The sequence below is a fragment of the Geotrypetes seraphini genome, chromosome 17 (assembly GCF_902459505.1).
Source record: "Geotrypetes seraphini chromosome 17, aGeoSer1.1, whole genome shotgun sequence".
NCBI classification, from domain to species: domain Eukaryota; kingdom Metazoa; phylum Chordata; class Amphibia; order Gymnophiona; family Dermophiidae; genus Geotrypetes; species Geotrypetes seraphini.
Genome location: NC_047100.1, coordinates 50,922,803 through 50,941,615, shown reverse-complemented (window position 1 = coordinate 50,941,615; position 18,813 = coordinate 50,922,803). Strand labels below are relative to the sequence as shown.

The 18,813-nt window shown below is 47.1% G+C and overlaps 1 protein-coding gene across 4 annotated transcripts in view; it reads right to left on the bottom strand.

The window, feature by feature from the left end:
* Nucleotides 1-18,813, bottom strand: part of SEMA3F (semaphorin 3F) — a 917,803-nt gene that overhangs the window by 249,017 nt on the left and 649,973 nt on the right. For all 4 annotated transcript variants that reach the window (XM_033925950.1, XM_033925947.1, XM_033925948.1 and 1 more), the window contains one exon: nucleotides 15,949-16,171. In XM_033925950.1, coding sequence (XP_033781841.1) covers nucleotides 15,949-16,171 — 223 coding nt within the window. The remainder of the gene's footprint in view (nucleotides 1-15,948; nucleotides 16,172-18,813) is intronic.

The following is an 18,813-nucleotide window of genomic DNA, read 5'->3' as shown; positions in this document are numbered from 1 at the left end:
CTCACATCGACCAGCAGGTGGAGATAGAGAACTGATTAACAGTTGGCCTTAAAGCCTGGTGTTCCTTCTGTTGATTCAGTTATGCACTTTGCCCAAGCATCCCGAAAGGAGAATGAGCAGCCACAAAACTCCATTCCAGTAGAAAATGTGTCTTTCTCTTCTTCTTCTTATTATTTTTTTTTTTTTTTTCAGCAATGAAATAATACACTTACCAACCATAGCCCCAACTAAACCAATCAACTAAACACCCTACACACAGACCGTGCACTTGGGGAGGGGCTCTGGATTCATCTGCTGCTTCTAAAGGAAAGAAAATTAACAGGTATGACCATAATTTTACCTTCCATAGCAAAGCAGCAGATGAATCCAGAGACTAGTGGGATGTAGCAAAGCAAACTCAAACTGGGTGGGACGCCAATGCCGCCTCTGTCAGCACTGCAGCGCCAAAACTCGCCTCTGAACGGGCCGCTACATCTAACCGATAATGCTTTGAAAAAGTATTTCCCGACGACCAAGTGGCCGCCCGGCAAATCTTCTCCAAAGACATCCCCCCGGACTCCGCCCAAGATGTAGCCAAAGCCCGAGTGGAATGAGCATGAAGGTGCTCCGGTACCTTCTTCCCTGACAACACATACGCCGAAGCAATAGTGTCCTTGACCCAACGCGCAATGGACGCTTTAGACGCCGCCATCCCTTTGTTTTTACCCGCGAACGCGACAAAGAGATGGTCCGACCGACGAAAATCATTCGTCACCCCCAAATAATGGAGAAGCATACGGCGTACATCCAGTAGCCGTAAAGTCAAAAATCGTTTCCCCCAATCCTCCTTCCGGAAGGATGGAAGGAACAAACTCTGGTTCACATGAAAGGAAGAAATAACCTTAGGCAGGAAGGACGGCACCGTACGCACCGACATCCCAGTTTCCGAAAAACGTAAAAAGGGTTCTCTGCAAGAAAGCGCCTGCAGTTCCGATACTCGCCTTGCTGATGCCATCGCCACCAAAAAAACTGTTTTCAGTGTGACATCTTTCAAAGTGGCCGCTGACAGGGGCTCAAAAGGTGCCCCCTGCAACTTCCCATGGACGAGCTTAAGGTTCCACGTTGGACAAATTTGCTTTACCGGCGGGCGGATAAGGTGAACCCCCTTGAGGAAACGGACCACGTCCGGCTGCGACGCGAGAGCCGAGCGAGCCACCCGGCCCCTGTAACAGGCAATGGCCGCTACCTGAACCTTTAAAGAGTTATATGCTAACCCTTCTCTACGCCCTCCTGCAGGAAAGCAAGAATAGCCGGCAGAGAAGCATGGAAAGGCGCAATTCCCTGTCTTCCGCACCATGCCTCAAAGATCTTCCAGACTCTCGCATAGGAGGCTGACGTTGAAATCCTCTTAGCTTTAAGCAGGGTGGAAATCACCCGTTCTGAATAGCCCTTCTTTATTAGCCTTGACCTTTCAATAGCCAGGCCGTAAGACCAAAGCGGCCCGGATCTTCCATCACTATTGGACCCTGAGTTAGTAAGTCCGGAGTGACCTGGAACGCTACCTGATCACCTACCGACAGCTGCATCAGATCTGCGTACCACGGCCGCCGTGGCCAATCCGGAGCCACCAGGATCACTCTGCCCCGAAAGCGAGAGATGCGTTGCAACACCCGCCCTATCATGGGCCAAGGCGGGAACACATACAGAAGGGAATTCGGAGGCCACGGGAGAGCTAATGCGTCCACCCCCTCCGATCCCTTTTCCTTGCGTCTGCTGAAAAACCGAGGCACCTTCGCATTGCGGGAAGAGGCCATGAGATCCATCTCTGGTAACCCCCAACGACGGACTAGCAGGCCGAACGCTCGAGCCGACAACTCCCATTCGCCCGGATCGAGAAGATTTCTGCTGAGGAAGTCCGCTTGCACGTTTTCGTGACCTGCAATGTGTGCCGCCGACAGAAGCGGAACATGCCCCTCTGCCCATCGAAACAAATTTCTTGCTTCTTCGGCCAACTGCGGACTCCGGGTGCCCCCCTGACGATTGACATATGCGACCGCCGTGACACTGTCCGAAAAAATCCTGGTCGGCTTGTCCTGAACTAGTGACTGAAAAGCCTGCAGCGCCAACCGGATCGCTCTTAATTCCAGCAAATTTATGGGCCCTTGAGCCTCCTGGGAGGACCACCTCCCCTGCACCGACATTTGCAGGCACTGCGCTCCCCAGCCCCGCAGACTGGCATCCGTTGAAACTACCACCCAATCCGGCGTGGCCAACGGCATGCCCCTCCAAAGATGCAAGTCCTGGAGCCACCAGCGCATGCTGCGAGCTGCTCGAGGACTCCATTGGAGACGAACATTGTAGTTCAGAGAAGCTGGGGACCAGCGAGAGAGCAGAGACTGCTGTAAGGGCCTCATGTGGCTCCGGGCCCAGGGAACCACCTCCAGAGTCGCCACCATGGAGCCCAGCACCTGTACATAATTCCACACTCGAGGTCTTGCCGACCCGAGAAGGAGGCGAATTTGAGCCTGCAATTTCTCCCCCCGGTCTCGGGGCAGAAACACCTTCCCCAGAGCCGTATCGAACCTCACCCCCAGATGCACCAATGACTGCGATGGGGACAAAAAACTCTTGGGAAAGTTGACAATCCCCCCCAACGACTGAAGGAGAGAGATTACTCTCTGAATTACCGACAAACTCTCCTGTCGGGATGAGGCGCGGATCAACCAATCGTCTAAGTAAGGGTGTACCCGAATCCCTTCCTTGCGTAGAAAAGCGGCTACCACCACCATGACTTTGGAAAATGTGCGGGGAGCCGTCGCCAGGCCACAGGGCATTGCCCGAAACTGATAATGTTGGCCCAGAATCGCAAAACCGCAGATACCGCTGATGCGGAGGCCATATCGGAAAATGGAGGTACGCCTCCTTGAGATCGAGGGACGTGAGGAACTCTCCCGGTCTTACCGCCGCAATAACCGAGCGTACTGTTTCCATATGGAAATGGCGCACACTGAGGAATCTGTTGACCCCTTTGAGATCCAGCACCGGTCTGAAGGACCCCCCCTTCTTTGGTACAATGAAGTAAAGGGAATATATACCGCTGCCTACCTCTTCCGGGGGCACCGGAACCACCGCCCCCAGATCGAGCAGCACCTGAAGAGTCCTGCGGACCTCGGCTCCCTTGGCCGCCCCCTTGCACGGGGACACCAAGAAAGAATCTACGACGGGAGAGGCAAATTCTAATTTGTACCCTTCGTGAACAATGTCCAACACCCACTGATCGGACGTGACTGCGGCCCACTCCGCCCTGAATGCCGAAAGCCGACCCCCTAAGGGCAGGGCGGAGGGAGCCAAGCCCCCGTCATTGTGGAGTGCGACTGGCTGGGGTACATGTAGACTGTCCTGAAGAGGGTTTCGTTGTACGAAAGGAACTCCTCTGCTGAAACCGAGGTCTCGAAGCAGAGAATGGGCCAGATACGGACCTGGAAAAAGGTTTACCCGCCCTGGCACGCCTAACATCCCGGAAACGTGGTCTAGACGAAGAGGACCTTACCGGGGGCCTAGACCTGTCCTCCGGTAAACGCTGAGTTTTGGTATCCCCAAAATCCTTCACCAGTTTATCCAAATCATCCCCAAACTTTTTTTTATACTGGAATGAAGAAGCCAGCCAATATCCTGCAACCTGGAAAGGAACCCCTCTATCCAACGGAGGGGAGGGTGGAGCAGGGACCTGGGAGGGCCCAGGTGTACCTCCCAAAGCCGGCACCAATCAGCCAGGCACCCCCAACCTACTGAAGAGAACAAGTCTCAACAGAGGAATTCCAACGGAACACCAATCCACTCTATCCGGCAGCAGCCAGAGACCAGGAGCTAGAAAGGTAGCTCCACCCCTGCTGGGAGATAGAGCAAAACTGAATCAACAGAAGGAACACCAGGCTTTAAGGCCAACTGTTAATCAGTTCTCTATCTCCACCTGCTGGTCGATGTGAGCTATACCCACTAGTCTCTGGATTCATCTGCTGCTTTGCTATGGAAACCAGGTTTTCAGTTGTTTTCGGAATAGTTGGAGGGAGCCCAGGTTCCGCAGCGGGATAGTGAGATCGTTCCAAAGGCCCGTGATTTTGGAGAGGAGGGATCTTCCCAGTTTGCCTGCAGCTGTAAGTTTAGTATATTTAGACAATTAATATTCATTCATTTATTTATTTAAAACATTTTTAATTTGCCTTTATCCAAGGCGGCTCACAGTATTACATACATATTTCAGGATTTGCACAACATAAAAGATCCCATTCATCATCAAGATGATGGCGGTCTAGTCGGCTGTTTCACAGCACGTCTCCATGACTTACAGTTTTCCTTCGGGCAGCGTCTTGCTCGTTTTTCCAGATGCCTCATTCTAAGAGGAAGGGTGCAATTCATTTGGACCCCTTACCAACGAGGACTTCCACCCCGATCCAAAGATCGATCCTGGATTATGCTGCAGCCACTAACGGTCTGATGTAATATGGAGGTCCTGGGCTTTCGTCTGCGGATGGAGCTGCTGGACTTCGGGTTGGAGATATCTCTCTCCCCTCCAGCGACTGTCCCACCACCATGTCCTGCTCTTCCCACGGCTCTGTCAGGTGACCCTTGCATGGAAGAAACGTCAATGGAGACCCTGTTTGAAGGGGCAGTAGCAGAGAGGGAAGAAGAACAGGAGCAGAGAGTACTTGGACTCAGAAGACCTGCCATGGTGACTCTTGAGAGCATATTGGATGCTCTCGAGAGATTAAACTTAACGGTTACAGGATCTTCCCAGGAATTGAGAACTCTCGTAAGTACTGTGGACAATCTGGGGAAGTCATTAAAAGATACTAAAGAAGAGTTTTCCACAGAAACTAAGATACTTAAAGAAAAAACAGACAAATTGCAGCATGTAACAGAGGGGATTCTGAAAGAAAGAATTCTTTTAAATAGAAAAATTGAACAAATAGAGAATTACAATAGAAGGTTAAATTTACGCTTTTTGAATTTTCCAAAATCCTTTGGTGCCTCTCCCCATGAAATGCTTAAAAAATATTTAACAGATGTGTTAAAATTTTCCCCTGAGCATATACCACCAATTAATCGAATATATAATTTACCTCAAAAAAAAGTACCAATTGCCTCTATAGAAGGTGAAGGTTTGGAAGCTGTAGAGCCACTAAACCTTACAGAGATTTTTGAATCCTCGGTGGACGTCCAAACAGAGAGCCACTTTATTGGTTTCCTTTGTTTTTGAACAAGATTTGAATTCAGTAATGAGACTGTTTTTTCGTAATTCCCAGATGTTGTTTTATGGAAAGAAAATTTGGATTTTCCCTGATGTAACAAGAACTACACAGGAACGGAGAAAGCTGTTCTTAGCAATGAGGACAGAAACATTAGCACTTGGAGCAACATTTCTTTTGGCATATCCATGCAAGTGTTCAATTAAATTCTTAGGTGTTAAGTATACCATTCCTGGATTTGAAGAAAATGTCAACCGGGACAGTTTAACAAATGATAGTCATGATTTTGGAAATATGAGGACCATATACCGTTAAGCCAATTTCTTATTACTAAATTTCTTTAATGAGTTGCTCCTCACTCTTAATATTCTTCCTCTGGTGTGATATTGAGGTCTAAGAAAGATTTAATATTTGTTTCCTTATTTAAATTTTTAAGTCTGTATCTTGGTTTCAATTCTGATTTGCTTGTACAAGAGAACTCTTGTGAAATTATATAAAAAATTTCAATAAATATATATTAAAAAAAGATCCCATTCATCAGCAAAAATCATAAGATTATACCAACTCAACCTATAAATTACATATCAACCACTCATTTACTACATTACTTCAATCAAGCAGCACAAATCTAATAACCTGCAAAAAAGATGATATTCAGAAAGTAAAATATTAACTCAAGAAGCAGAATATTAGCTTAAAAAAGCTTGAACAAACAAATGGGTCTTAAGCAACTTTCTAAATTGCAATAGATTTCTACAAAACCGTAAGGTACCAGACAATGCATTCCACAATTAATGGAAAATAGCAATTCAAATTTTGTCATATTGCACAACGGGGCTTTAGACAACACCCACAAGCTGTGGCAACAACATCAGAGCAGTGGTTAGAGCTACAGCCTCAGCACTCTGAGGTTGTGGGTTCAAATCCCATGCTGTTCCTTGTGACCCTGGACAAGTCACTTAATCTCCCATTGTTACAGGTACATTAGATAGAGTGTGAGCCCACTAGGACAGATACTTGAGTAAATGTAATGTAAATCACTTAGGCTATAACTGGTATATACTGTATTTTTCGCTCCATTAGACACACTTTTTCCCCCCAAAAAGTGGGTGGAAATAAGGGTGCGTCTTATGGAATGAATACCTAAAGCACCCCCCCCCCATTACCTTATTTAAATGCTGCCACCCTCCCTCGCTTGATGCGGCACCCTCCCTTGCTGAGAGCAGCGCACAAGGCTGGCTACCTGTTCCCCGCTGCTTCCCCGGAGAACTGACGGCTGACACGGCTGCCTCCTCTTCTATTCTCTTACGGCACAGCAGTGCACCAGGCTCTTGCCTGGTCCCTTGCCGCTTCCTGTGAGAACTGAGTTCTTGCGGGAAGCGGCATGAGACCAAGCAGGCAACCAATGGACCATGAAGCTCAGTAGCCCGTTCTCATGGTGGCCAATCCTGGTCACTAGTACCTGGCCAAAATCCAGAGTAGCAACATTTCATGCTACTGATCCAGGGCTTCCCCCATCTGTCATAATAAAACTCTTAGCATGCATGCGCATTTCAAACTCCGTGATCCCCGCCTCCGTGATCCGTGTTTCCATTTCACACAGTCTTCTTATGTCCTTTGCCAGATAGTCTCCAAAATTGAACACAATACTCCAAGTGGGGCCTCACCAATGACCTGTACAGTGGCAGCAACACCTTCTTTATTCTACTGGCTCTGTCTCTCTCTATACTGCCTAGCATCCTTCTGGCAACAGCCACTACCTTGTCACACAGTTTCTTTGCCTTTAGATCTTCGGACACTATCACCCCAAGGTCCCCATTCGTGCATATCAGCCTCCCAGCACATACGGCTCCTTCCGATTTCTAATCCCCAAATGCATTACTCTGCACTTCTTTGCACTAAATTTTAGTTGCCAGATATTAGACCATTCCTCTAACTTTTGCAGATCTTTTTTCATGTTTTTCACTTCCTCCTTGGTGTCTGCTCTGTTACAAATCTTGGTATCATCTGAAAAAAAGCAAACTTTTCCTTCTCTCCCTTTGGCAATGTCGCTCACAAACACATTGATTAGGATTGGCCCCAGCACCGATCCCTGAGGGACTCCACTACTCACCTTTCCCTCCTACAAGTGAATTCCATTAACCACCACCCTCTGGCATCTGTCCATCATACAGTTTCTAATCCAGTTCACCACTTTGGGTCCTAACTTCAGCCTGTCAAGTTTGTTCAAGAGCCTCCTATGAGGAACTGTGTCAAAGGCTTTGCTGAAATCTAACTGAATTACATCTAGAATATGCCCTTGATGGAATTCTCTGGTCACTCAATCAAAAAATTCAATCAGATTTGTTTGGCATGATTTACCTTTAGTAAGGTAAAATTAGGTTCTTACCTGATAATTTTCTTTCCTTTAGAAGCAGCAGATGAATCCAGAGACTAGTGGGTATAGCTCACATCGACCAGAAGGTGGAGATAGAGACACTGATTAACAGTTGGCCTTAAAGCCTGGTGTTTTTCCTGTTGATTCAGTTATGCACCTTGCCCAAGCATCCCGAGACAGGAGAATGAGCACCTTCAAAACTTCATTCCAGTAATACATGTGTAATTCAGAAATGCAAAAATACAATTACCAACAATACCCCAACTGAAATATGCGAACGAACACCCCGACAGAACGGCCACTGGGGTGGGGCTCTGGATTCATCTGCTGCTTCTAAAGGAAAGAAAATTATCAGGTAAGAACCTAATTTTACCTTCCTTAGCAAAGCAGCATATGAATCCAGAGACTAGTGGGATGTAGCAAAGCCAATTCAAACTGGGTGGGAAGCCAATGCTGCTTCCGCAATCACCGAAGCGCCAAAACTAGTCTCCGCACGGGCAGCCACATCCAAATGGTAATGTTTCGAAAAGGTATTTCCAGACGACCAAGTAGCCGCCCGGCAAATTTCCTCCAAAGCCAGACCACCGGACTCCGCCCAAGACGTGGCCAGGGCTCTAGTTGAATGAGCCCGAAGTCGCTCCGGTACTTGTTTCCCCGACAACAAATAAGCCGACGTAATAGTTTCTTTGACCCAACGAGCAATGGAAGCTTTGGACGCAGCCATTCCCTTATTTTTTCCCGCGAATAACACATACAGGTGATCCGAGCGACGAAAGTCGTTAGTCACCCCCAAATAATGTAAAACCATTCGGTTAACATCCAGTAAACGCAAAGACGAGAATCGTTTTCCCCAATCCTCCTTCCGAAAGGACGGAAGGAATAAACTCTGGTTTAAATGGAATGAAGAAATCACCTTAGGCAGGAAGGATGGCACTGTCCGCACCGACACTCCCGCATCCGAAATACGCAAAAAAGGCTCCCTGCAAGAAAGCGCCTGCAGTTCTGACACCCGTCTTGCCGAAGCTAAAGCTACCAAAAACACTGTTTTCAACGTGACATCTTTCAAAGTCGTCGCAGCCAGCGGTTCAAAAGGAGCCGCCTGCAATCTCCCAAGGACAAGTTTAAGATTCCATGCCGGACATGTACGCTTCAACGGCGGTCGGATATGGTGAACCCCCTTGAGGAATCGAACCACGTCAGGCTGCGATGCGAGCTTCGAGCGAGACACCCGGCCCCTGTAACAGGCAATGGCCGCCACCTGAACCTTCAGAGAGTTATAGGCTAACCCTTTAGATACGCCCTCCTGTAGAAACAAGAGAATAGCCGATAGAGATGCCCGAAAGGGCGCAATTCCCTGCCTTCCGCACCATGACTCAAAAACTTTCCAGACTCTAGCATAGAAGGCAGAAGTAGAAAGCTTCTTAGCTTGAAGCAGAGTGGAAATAACCTGTTCCGAATAGCCCCGCTTTCTCAGCCGCGACCGTTCAATAGCCAGGCCGTAAGACCAAATTGGGCCGGATTTTCTATAGAGATTGGACCCTGCGTCAGTAAGTCCGGAGTCACCCGGAACGTTAACCGCTCGCCTGCTGAGAGTTGAATTAGATCCGCGTACCATGGCCGACGCGGCCAATCCGGAGCCACCAGGATCACTCTGCCCTGAAAGAGCGAGATGCGATGCAACACCCGACCTATCATCGGCCAGGGAGGAAATACATACAGAAGAGAATTCGGAGGCCACGGGAGAGCTAACGCGTCTACCCCCTCCGAGCCCCTCTCCTTGCGTCTGCTGAAGAACCGAGGTAGCTTTGCATTGCGGGGCGAGGCCATGAGATCTATCGCTGGAAGCCCCCACCGAAGGACCAGCAGATCGAACGCCCGAGGAGACAGCTCCCATTCGCCTGGACCGAGCAGATTTCTGCTGAGGAAGTCTGCTTGAATATTTTCGTGACCCGCAATGTGAGCCGCTGACAGAAGAGGAACATGCACTTCCGCCCACCGAAACAGCAGCATTGCTTCTTCGGCTAACCGGGGACTCCGGGTACCCACCTGACGATTTATATATGCCACCGCCGTGACATTGTCCGAAAAGACCCTGGTCGGACGGTCCTGAATGAGGGACTGAAACGCCCGAAGCGCCCGTCTGATAGCTCTCAGCTCTAGTAAATTGATTGAACATTGGGCCTCCTCCGAGGACCACACCCCCTGTACTGAAGCTTGCAGGCACTGAGCCCCCCAGCCTAGAAGACTGGCATCCGTCGTGATCACGACCCATTCCGGCGTCGCTAGCGGCATTCCCCGGAAAAGATGAAACTCGCATAGCCACCAGAGCATGCTGCGAGCCGCCTGAGGACTCCACTGGAGACGACGATTGTAGTCCAGAGACACTGGGGACCACCGAGAAAGAAGCGACTTCTGTAAATGCCTCATGTGGAACTGAGCCCAGGGAACCACCTCTAGAGTCGCCACCATCGAGCCCAGAACCTGTACATAATCCCAAATTCGAGGTCTGGGTGACCCGAGAAGACCCCGAATCTGAGACTGCAATTTCTCTCCCCGATCTCGTGGTAGAAATACCTTCCCCAGACAAGTGTCGAACCTGACCCCCAAATGCACCAAAGACTGGGACGGGGACAGAGAACTCTTGGGAAAGTTTACGATCCACCCCAACGACTGAAGGAGAGAGATTACTCTTTGAGTCACCGACAAACTTTCCTGTATGGAAGAAGCACGGATCAACCAGTCGTCTAAGTAAGGGTATACTCGAATTCCTTCCTTGCGCAGAAAAGCTGCCACCACCACCATTACTTTTGAAAAGGTACGAGGATCCGTCGCCAGCCCAAAGGGCATTGCCCGAAATTGAAAATGCTGGCCGAGGATCGCAAACCGCAGAAACCGTTGATGCGGAGGCCAGATCGGAATATGGAGGTACGCCTCCTTGAGATCAAGGGACGTGAGAAACTCTCCTGGCCTTACTGCCGCAATAACAGAGCGAACCGTCTCCATGCGGAAATGACGAACACTGAGAAACTTGTTGACCCCTTTGAGATCCAGCACCGGCCTGAACGACCCCCCCTTTTTGGGCACAATGAAGTAAAGGGAATAAACACCGAGGCCCACCTCTTCCGGTGGCACCGGCACCACCGCCCCCAGATCCAGGAGCACCTGAAGAGTTAAGCGGACCGCGTCTCCCTTGGCCGCCCCATAGCACGAGGACACCAAGAAAGAATCGGCGACGGGAGAGGCGAACTCTAACTTGTAGCCGTCTTGAATAATCCCCAACACCCATTGATCCGACGTAATCTTGGCCCATTCCGCCAAAAAGGGCGAAAGCCGACCTCCTAAGGGAAAGGCGGAGGGGGCCAAGACCCCGTCATTGGGGAGTGCGACTCGCTGGGGTACGGGCAGGTTGAGCTGAAGGAGGCTTCGTCGTACGAAAGGAACTCTTCTGCTGAAACCTCGGTCTCGAAGAAGAGAAAGAACCTGAAGCGGATCTGAAGAAAGGTTTACCAGATCTGTATCTCCTAGCATCCCTGAAACGCGGCCTGGACGCCGAGGATTTCAAAGGGGGCTTAGGCCTATCTTCCGGTAACCGCTGAGTTCTGGTATCACCAAAATCCTTCACTAATCTATCTAAATCCTCTCCAAACAAAAACCCCCCTTTAAAAGGGAGTTTCACCAGCCGCAGCTTAGACGCCGCATCAGCTGCCCAATGACGGAGCCATAAAGACCTGCGAGAAACCACCGAAAGCGACATCTGCTTTGCAGAAGCGCGAATAATATCATATAAGGAATCTGCCAAATAAGCCAAACCCGACTCCAAATCAGCCAGTTCCGAAGGGACAGAACCCCCGGCCTCTACCAAATTATCCGTCATCACTTGAGACCACTGGAGACACGCTCGTGCTGCGTAAGAGCTACAAATCGCTGCTTGTAAGGTAATCGCAGCCACTTCAAAAGACATTTTCAGAGAAGATTCAATCTTCCTATCCTGGGCATCCTTCAGCGTAACACCCCCATCTACCGGCAAAGTAGTCCTTTTGGTAACTGCCGCCACCAAAGCATCAACCCTGGGCAATCTAAACCTTTCCAGTTCGGTCAGGTCAACCGGATACAAGAGCCGCATGGCTTTTGCCACTCTCAAACTGGTGTCCGGCGTATCCCACTGCGCCGAAATAAGCTCCTGCATGGCCTCATGCACCGGAAAGGACTTAGTCGGCCTACGAGTACCCGCCATCAGGGGATTTCCCGACGCCTTAGCGTCTTCCTGCGAGATGTTTAAACTCTGCAAAGCTTTGGAAATTAAGGACGAGAGCTCTTCTCTATGAAAAAGGCGGAGAGCGGAAGGATCATCCACTTCCCTACCTGGGGGATCCTCCGCTTCCCAATCCAAAACTTCTCCTTCCTCTAAAGACTCAGGAAGAAAAGAAGGGGGAAGTATACTAGGATCTCCCTCATCCGCTGACGCTAGCCTGCGCTTCTTCATTACTGGTGATCTAACTGGAGAAAAAATTTCACCCCCGGTCGCACCAGCCATCCTCTGAAAACCCGAGGTGGAAGGTACCGGAAGGACCGGCAAATTCACCGGAACCGGCTGAGCCGGCTGACCACTCTGTAACATGAAGGCCCTGTGCATGAGCATAATGAACTCCGGAGTGAACGAGCCCAGTCCACATGCCATGGAACCAACATGGTCAGTGCCTGAGAGCGGAGCCGCTGGTGCAACTGCTATCGCATCCGAGTCCCCGATCACTGCAGAACTTCCCTCAGCCGCGGGAGAGCCCTGCAGCCCGACCGAGTCGACCTCAAGGGCAGGGGACAATGCGCGCTCCTCCCGGACCCGGGAAATGGCGACGTTACACGCCTGCAAAAAAGAATCCTCAGCCGGTGCATCTAAACATCCGCCTGAACACCGCTGACTAGCCGCCGCCATCCCCCGTTCCGGCAAAACTTTTTTTTTTTTTCAATGCACACGGAGAAGCCACCGCCGCCGCCCTCAACAAACCGGCATTCGCGCACTAACCCGCATACACAAAATGAAGCAGAAAGCAAAAACAACTCACCACTACACACGCCGACCTCTCCACATGCAGCAAGGATAAAGCTGGTAAGTGTACTGCACGCCGACTCAAACGGCACAGCCCAGCAAAAGCAGGAGGTAAAGAAGTGTTTTTTTTTTTTGTAAACTGGAATGAAGAAACCACCACCAGAGAGCTCACTGAAACCCCTCAATCCATCGGAGGGGAGGGTGGAGAAGGGACCTGGGAGGGCCCAGGTATAACTCCCAAAGCCGGCACCACGTAGCCAGGCACCCCTATCCTGCTGAAAAGAGCTAGTCTCAACAGAGGAGTATACACGAACACCAATGCACCCGATAATCCAGGAGCTAGAGAGATAGCTCCACCCCTGCTGGGAGATAGAGCAAAACTGAATCAACAGGAAGAACACCAGGCTTTAAGGCCAACTGTTAATCAGTGTCTCTATCTCCACCTGCTGGTCGATGTGAGCTATACCCACTAGTCTCTGGATTCATATGCTGCTTTGCTAAGGAAAACCATGTTGCCTTGGATCCTGTAACCAATTTGATTCTAGGAATTTCATTATCCTTTCTTTCAGCAACGCTTCCATTATTTTTCCAATAACTGAAGTGAGGCTTACTGGCCTGTAGTTTCCTGCATCATCTTTGCAACCATTTTTGTGAATAGGGAACACATCCGCTCTTCTCCAATCTCTAGGAACCACTCCCATCTCTAGAGATTTGTTGAACAAGCCTTTAATAGGACCCACCAGAACCTCTCTGAACTTACTAATTATTTCTATATTGCTACTGGACATATGCAGCACTGTACACACTAGAGGAAAATCTTACCTCACCAATTTGCTAAATTTTTTTAAAGTCATGAATAAACATGTAGGTAAAGGAGAGTTTTCAACAAAGTCCTTCTTAGACTCCTGAGGAAATAGAATATGAGGAAATGATTGGTTGTGGATCTGAAACTGGTTAAAAGATGGACAACAAAGAGAAGGGATAAATGGCCAAGTTGGTCAATGAAGAAAGATCACTAGTGGAGTACTCCAGGGATCTGCATTAGGGCAGGTGGTTTTTAACATATTTATAAATGACCTTGAAATGGATAGGATGCATGAAGTGATCAAATATACAGATGACACAAAATGATTCAAAGTTTTTAACTCACATGCAGACTGAGAAATTGCAGGATGATCTGGAGTAACTGGAAGACTGGGCATCCAGATGGCAAATGAAATCTATTAATGAGATGCAAAATATGCAAATGCATGTAAAGCAGCTCATTATTATGTAAATTATATAAAGTAATAATATAACCTCTGCATTTAGAGGGGGTTATTTTACAGATTACCATCTACTCGAATATAAGACAAGATTTTTGGGCCATAAAAATGGCCCCAAAATTGGGGTCTCATTGTATATTCGGGTCAGTGTTCACCTGCCACCCCCCCTCCTGAATTTGCTGCAGGCCTCTGATGGGCCTGCCATATGACCTGGTGGGCCGGGATGGGAGGGAACCCTCCCATCTCCTGTCTTGGCCGACTCGGACATTTTTTTTACCTTCCTCCTGCTTCCTCCCCCTCCCCCACCCCGTGTACCTTACTGAATCCCTGGTATACCAGCTCTATGCTGAGCCCCTCCCTGAATGGCTGCCTTGCGGCCCAGCAATGTACCAAGCAGGAGTGAGCTTTTTGCTCTTCTGCCCAGCGCTGAGCCACTCACTGAATGGCTGCCACCAGTTCCTGCGGGACTCGTGAGAACTAGTGGCAACCATTCTGGAAGCAGCTCAGGGCTGGGCAGGAGCCCCAAAAGCTCACTCATGCCTGGTAAACCACTGAGCCACGAGAACTCAAGGCAGCCATTCAGGGAGGGGCTCAGCATAGGAAAGGAGAGCAGACAGCTAGCTCCTGCTCGGTACACTGCTGGACCACCAGGGATTCATAAAGGCACTGGGGGGGGGGGGGGAGGCGGGAGGGTGGTAAAAAAATTGTCGGAGTCAGCCAAGACAGGAGATGGAAGGGATATCTCCTGTCCCGGCCTACTACTGGACCACCAGTTCATACGGCAGGCTCGAAGACCTGCAGGATATCGGGAGAGAGGGGGAACTGGGCACATGGCAGGGAGGTGGGACAGGGTGCTGAGCATGGCAGGGCAGGACAGGGCAGGGAGGGAGGGAGAACAGGGTTGAGAGCCTGGCAGGGCAGCGAGTGAGAGGGGATGGGTGCAGAGCCTAGGAGGGAGTGAGGTGAGGTTAGGTGCAGCTCTTGGCAGGGCAAAGACACGTGAATATTAAACACATCCTTTTTTCCTCCTTTCTTTGGGGAAAAATGGTACCTGAACTTATATTTGGATCGTCTTATATTCGAGTATATACAGTATATCTGGCACACCCTACAAACTGCAGCATGGGATTTACACAGTAATGAGCAGCTTCACATGTATTTGCATGATTTGCATTTTAATTACCATGTAATGTGGGTTGACTTATTTAACTTTGTGTTAGGGCACCACAACCAGCATTAGAGCTCTTTAAAATGCCTTAAAGGGCAAATAACTTGATAACTTTCGTCCCTCCCCAAGACTGAGAACAGGAAATATTAAAAAATGTGGAAATAAGAAGAGAAGTAAGATTAACAGTCATTTTCTCCCCACCTTTATTCAGTTTATATAGTGAAACTCTGGAAGGACAGGAAGACAAACACCCACAATATAAATTAGATAAACATTCAATATACTGATGATACAGTATTGCTAACATCTAAGAAACTTGCTAATTCAGTATTGAGGGATATGATGCAGATGAAAAGAGTTGAAGGAAAGCAGAGGAGTCTGGGATAATGACATTAAGAAATGGTCAAGATGAAAGTTGGGCAAGAAACAATTGTCAATATTTACCCTAAAGATGGTGGTGATGAGGGTTTTGCACTGATCTGTGGGGACTGCTTACATGTTTTCTGAATTTGTTGGAATGTTTGAGCTGGTTCCTCTGGTATTTCTATGTGTAGTTCTCAATTTGGTTGATGGTTTTCCATTTAACTCTGTGATTTCTAGATTTGTGTTGGCCTCTGCCTCTTCTGAATGCTTTCAGGATTGATGGAAGGGTTTTGCAATTCTTGTTTACTTTGCATGTGTTTCTGGTTTTTCAAAAGAGAACTGCAGTGGTTCCTGTGGAATCCATGTATATGCATTCTGAATCTGAGAGATTTTGTGATCATCCCTGTTAACTGTCCTATGAATGGTTCCTGGATGTGTCAAATGATTTGTTTTAGTGATTTCTGAATTTGAGAAAGGGTTTTGTTTTGGTTGTGTATGTGCGGTACCTGTGCCCAGGAAAAGCACCTCATAGCGCCCATCAGCTGCATCCACCTGGTCCACTGCAATGGTAGTGAAGCGATAATTGACGTTGGTGCGTACAACCAGCGGCTGCCGATGCAGAGGGTAAACTGGGTTATACATCATGGGGTGACTGCGCATGAAGTTAATCACCTCATCGGGATAATCCTTTGTCGACTTCATAGAAGGGGTGAAAGTTCCCCCTGGACACTGAAATAAAGATGGTATGTTAAAATATGAATGTGCATTGGTTTCTCAATTAGTGCTTACCAGAGCTGTGTATTATGATGGCAAACCATAAACCCTATGTCTGATCAGGCTCTGCAATTCCAGGTGGACTTTATACAAGCTTAGTAAGTGTCCCTGATCACTCAGTATCCAGTCATGAGCAAATGCTGTTCTTATGAGGCTATACTTTTGATTCTGTGAAGCAGTACGGAAATAATAATAATAACAATTTATCTATATACCGCAAAAACCGTGAAGTTCTATGCAGTTTACATCATTTAAAATATTTCATTTAGTATATAGCAAAAGTTGAAGAGAATTAGAGAATTAAAAACAATGGCTAAAACTAAAAGATCTGATTATTGCCTAATAAAATTTTTTTACAAATTAACCATCTAAATGCTTAAAAAACAAATATGTTTTTAGATGTTTTCTAAATTCCCCATAAATTTCGGTAAGAAGAAGCAGTTGATCTAAATCTTTGTCCCATGCTGCTGCCTGATATGAAAGAAGATGCTCGTGATGTTTAAGTTTGCATCCTTTAACAGGCGGAAAAACAAAATTCAAATGTGAACTTCTCTTTTGTCTATTGGTTGTAAAAGAGAAAAGTTCATTTATATATTTAGGAGGCAAACCAAATAAAACCTTAAAACAAAAGCAACCGAATTTAAATTTCACAAGCGCCTCTACTGGCAACCAATGCAACATCCGGTAGAGGGGTGTCACGTGGTCATATTTCTTTAACCCAAAAATTAACCTGACCGCTGCATTTTGTACCATCCACAATTGTTGCATGTTCTTCTGAGAAAGTGCTGAATAGGCAATATTGCAATAGTCAAGCTGACTCAATATAAGAGAATGCACCAAGACTCTGAATGATGAAACATCAAAATATGCCTTAGTGGACTTAATTCTATAATCTTGCATGTCCAGTTCGCATTTTGTGTGCAAAACTGTGCACACAGGTTAGAGAATACTGCTGGTTATGCACATAAAATAATGACTAAATTAGGCACTACTTGGTGTTTTATCAATAACTAATTTGCAGTCAAGCGTGCAACTGCACTTTGAATTCTGTAACCTTTAGCGTACATCTGCTAGAGGGGACTATATGTGGAAGGGGCATGGGTCGGTCAGTTACATGCCTAAGAGACAGCAGTGAGGCGCAAGCATTTATACCAGCCTTTTAGCTAGCGTAAGTGCTCGCAACTCAAGTTAGGCACTCGATTGCTATTAGCGCATTCACTTTAGGCACCTAATTTTAGGAGACCCTTTGAGAATCGCCTCCCTTAATGTTATAAAATGGCATAGCTACATAAGCACTTGCATAAGGAAGTCTTTTCTTTGACAGTGCTCTCTTTATGAAAGGTCACTTGGACACACAAAGACAGAGGCGTGAAGAAAGTACAAGAGTTTTATTTACAGCATGCCGGACTCTTGTGCAGTGAGCAGCCTGCTTACATGTGTCAGAAACAGGAAATGCACAGACTTTTATGCCCTTTTCACTAAGCATATGTAAACTAATATAAGCAAAAACTACAATTTTCATTTGTTACTTCTATAACTTTCTACAATTATTATTGGTCCTAAGCTAGCACTTGCGATAGGTTCAGGGGTACGACTTATAGTCCTATAGGAAGCTAGTTCATTTATCTGCTTATCTAAACCTTGCAGTTCTAAATGTTACATGTTCAGGAGGGCAGGGTACATCATGGCTCAAACTCTTATCTATTTAGCTTACAATGTGGTAAGGCAGGGACTTACATTTCAGGCAGATGATATCAGCAGATTGTACACGGTTTCCAGCTATGTAGGCCAGAGCAGTATTTCAAACAACAGTTATCCATTTCATGACCCTACATTTATGGAAACCTCTGAACGTTATAGTACACAGAAGCATCCCTTGACACAGGCAGACAAGCTGCTGAAATGCAGGCATCGGGATGTCTTCTGTGAAAATTTGGGAGATTTTGAGTTCTATTTGGATGTTGGTTTGATTTACAAGTTGACAGCAGAAATGAGCTCTGCATGGGCTCTGCAGATTATTAGTGATGTTTTCAATCAAGTGCTGTTTTATCTGAACATTTTTGAAGGCCATTTACTTTATTTTGGAAAATGAAAAATAAGGAAGGTTAAAAATATCTATGAGTTGAAACATACACCACCTCATTTTCACCACAAATTCACCACAAACAAAGATTGTCTACAAGTGGATCATGTGATAACTTTTCCTCAATATTTTTTTCCAGTCTTGAGGAAGGGAAAACAATTCATTGTTTAGGAATTTTTTTCAAAAGTTTTTGGCATATTATGAAATCTATTAAATAGCTTTTCTAGTCACCTTTTTAATATTTGGGTTAAATTCCTACATTGTGCAGGTGCTACTTTTGCTACTTCTTTATTTTCCCATTGTTGAGGGGCGTTTTGTAATAGGTCTCTAGGGTAGGGAAGCCAATTAGGTGCCTATTCGAAGGTTACTTTATACATAAACATCTACATGCCTAGGGCACTTATTTCCAAAACATATGGAATCCCAAAATACTGAAACAGACATTCATGTGCTTGAAGCATCCAAATCCCGATTTTTCAATGGCATGATTTGGACATCTGAACTGCCATATATC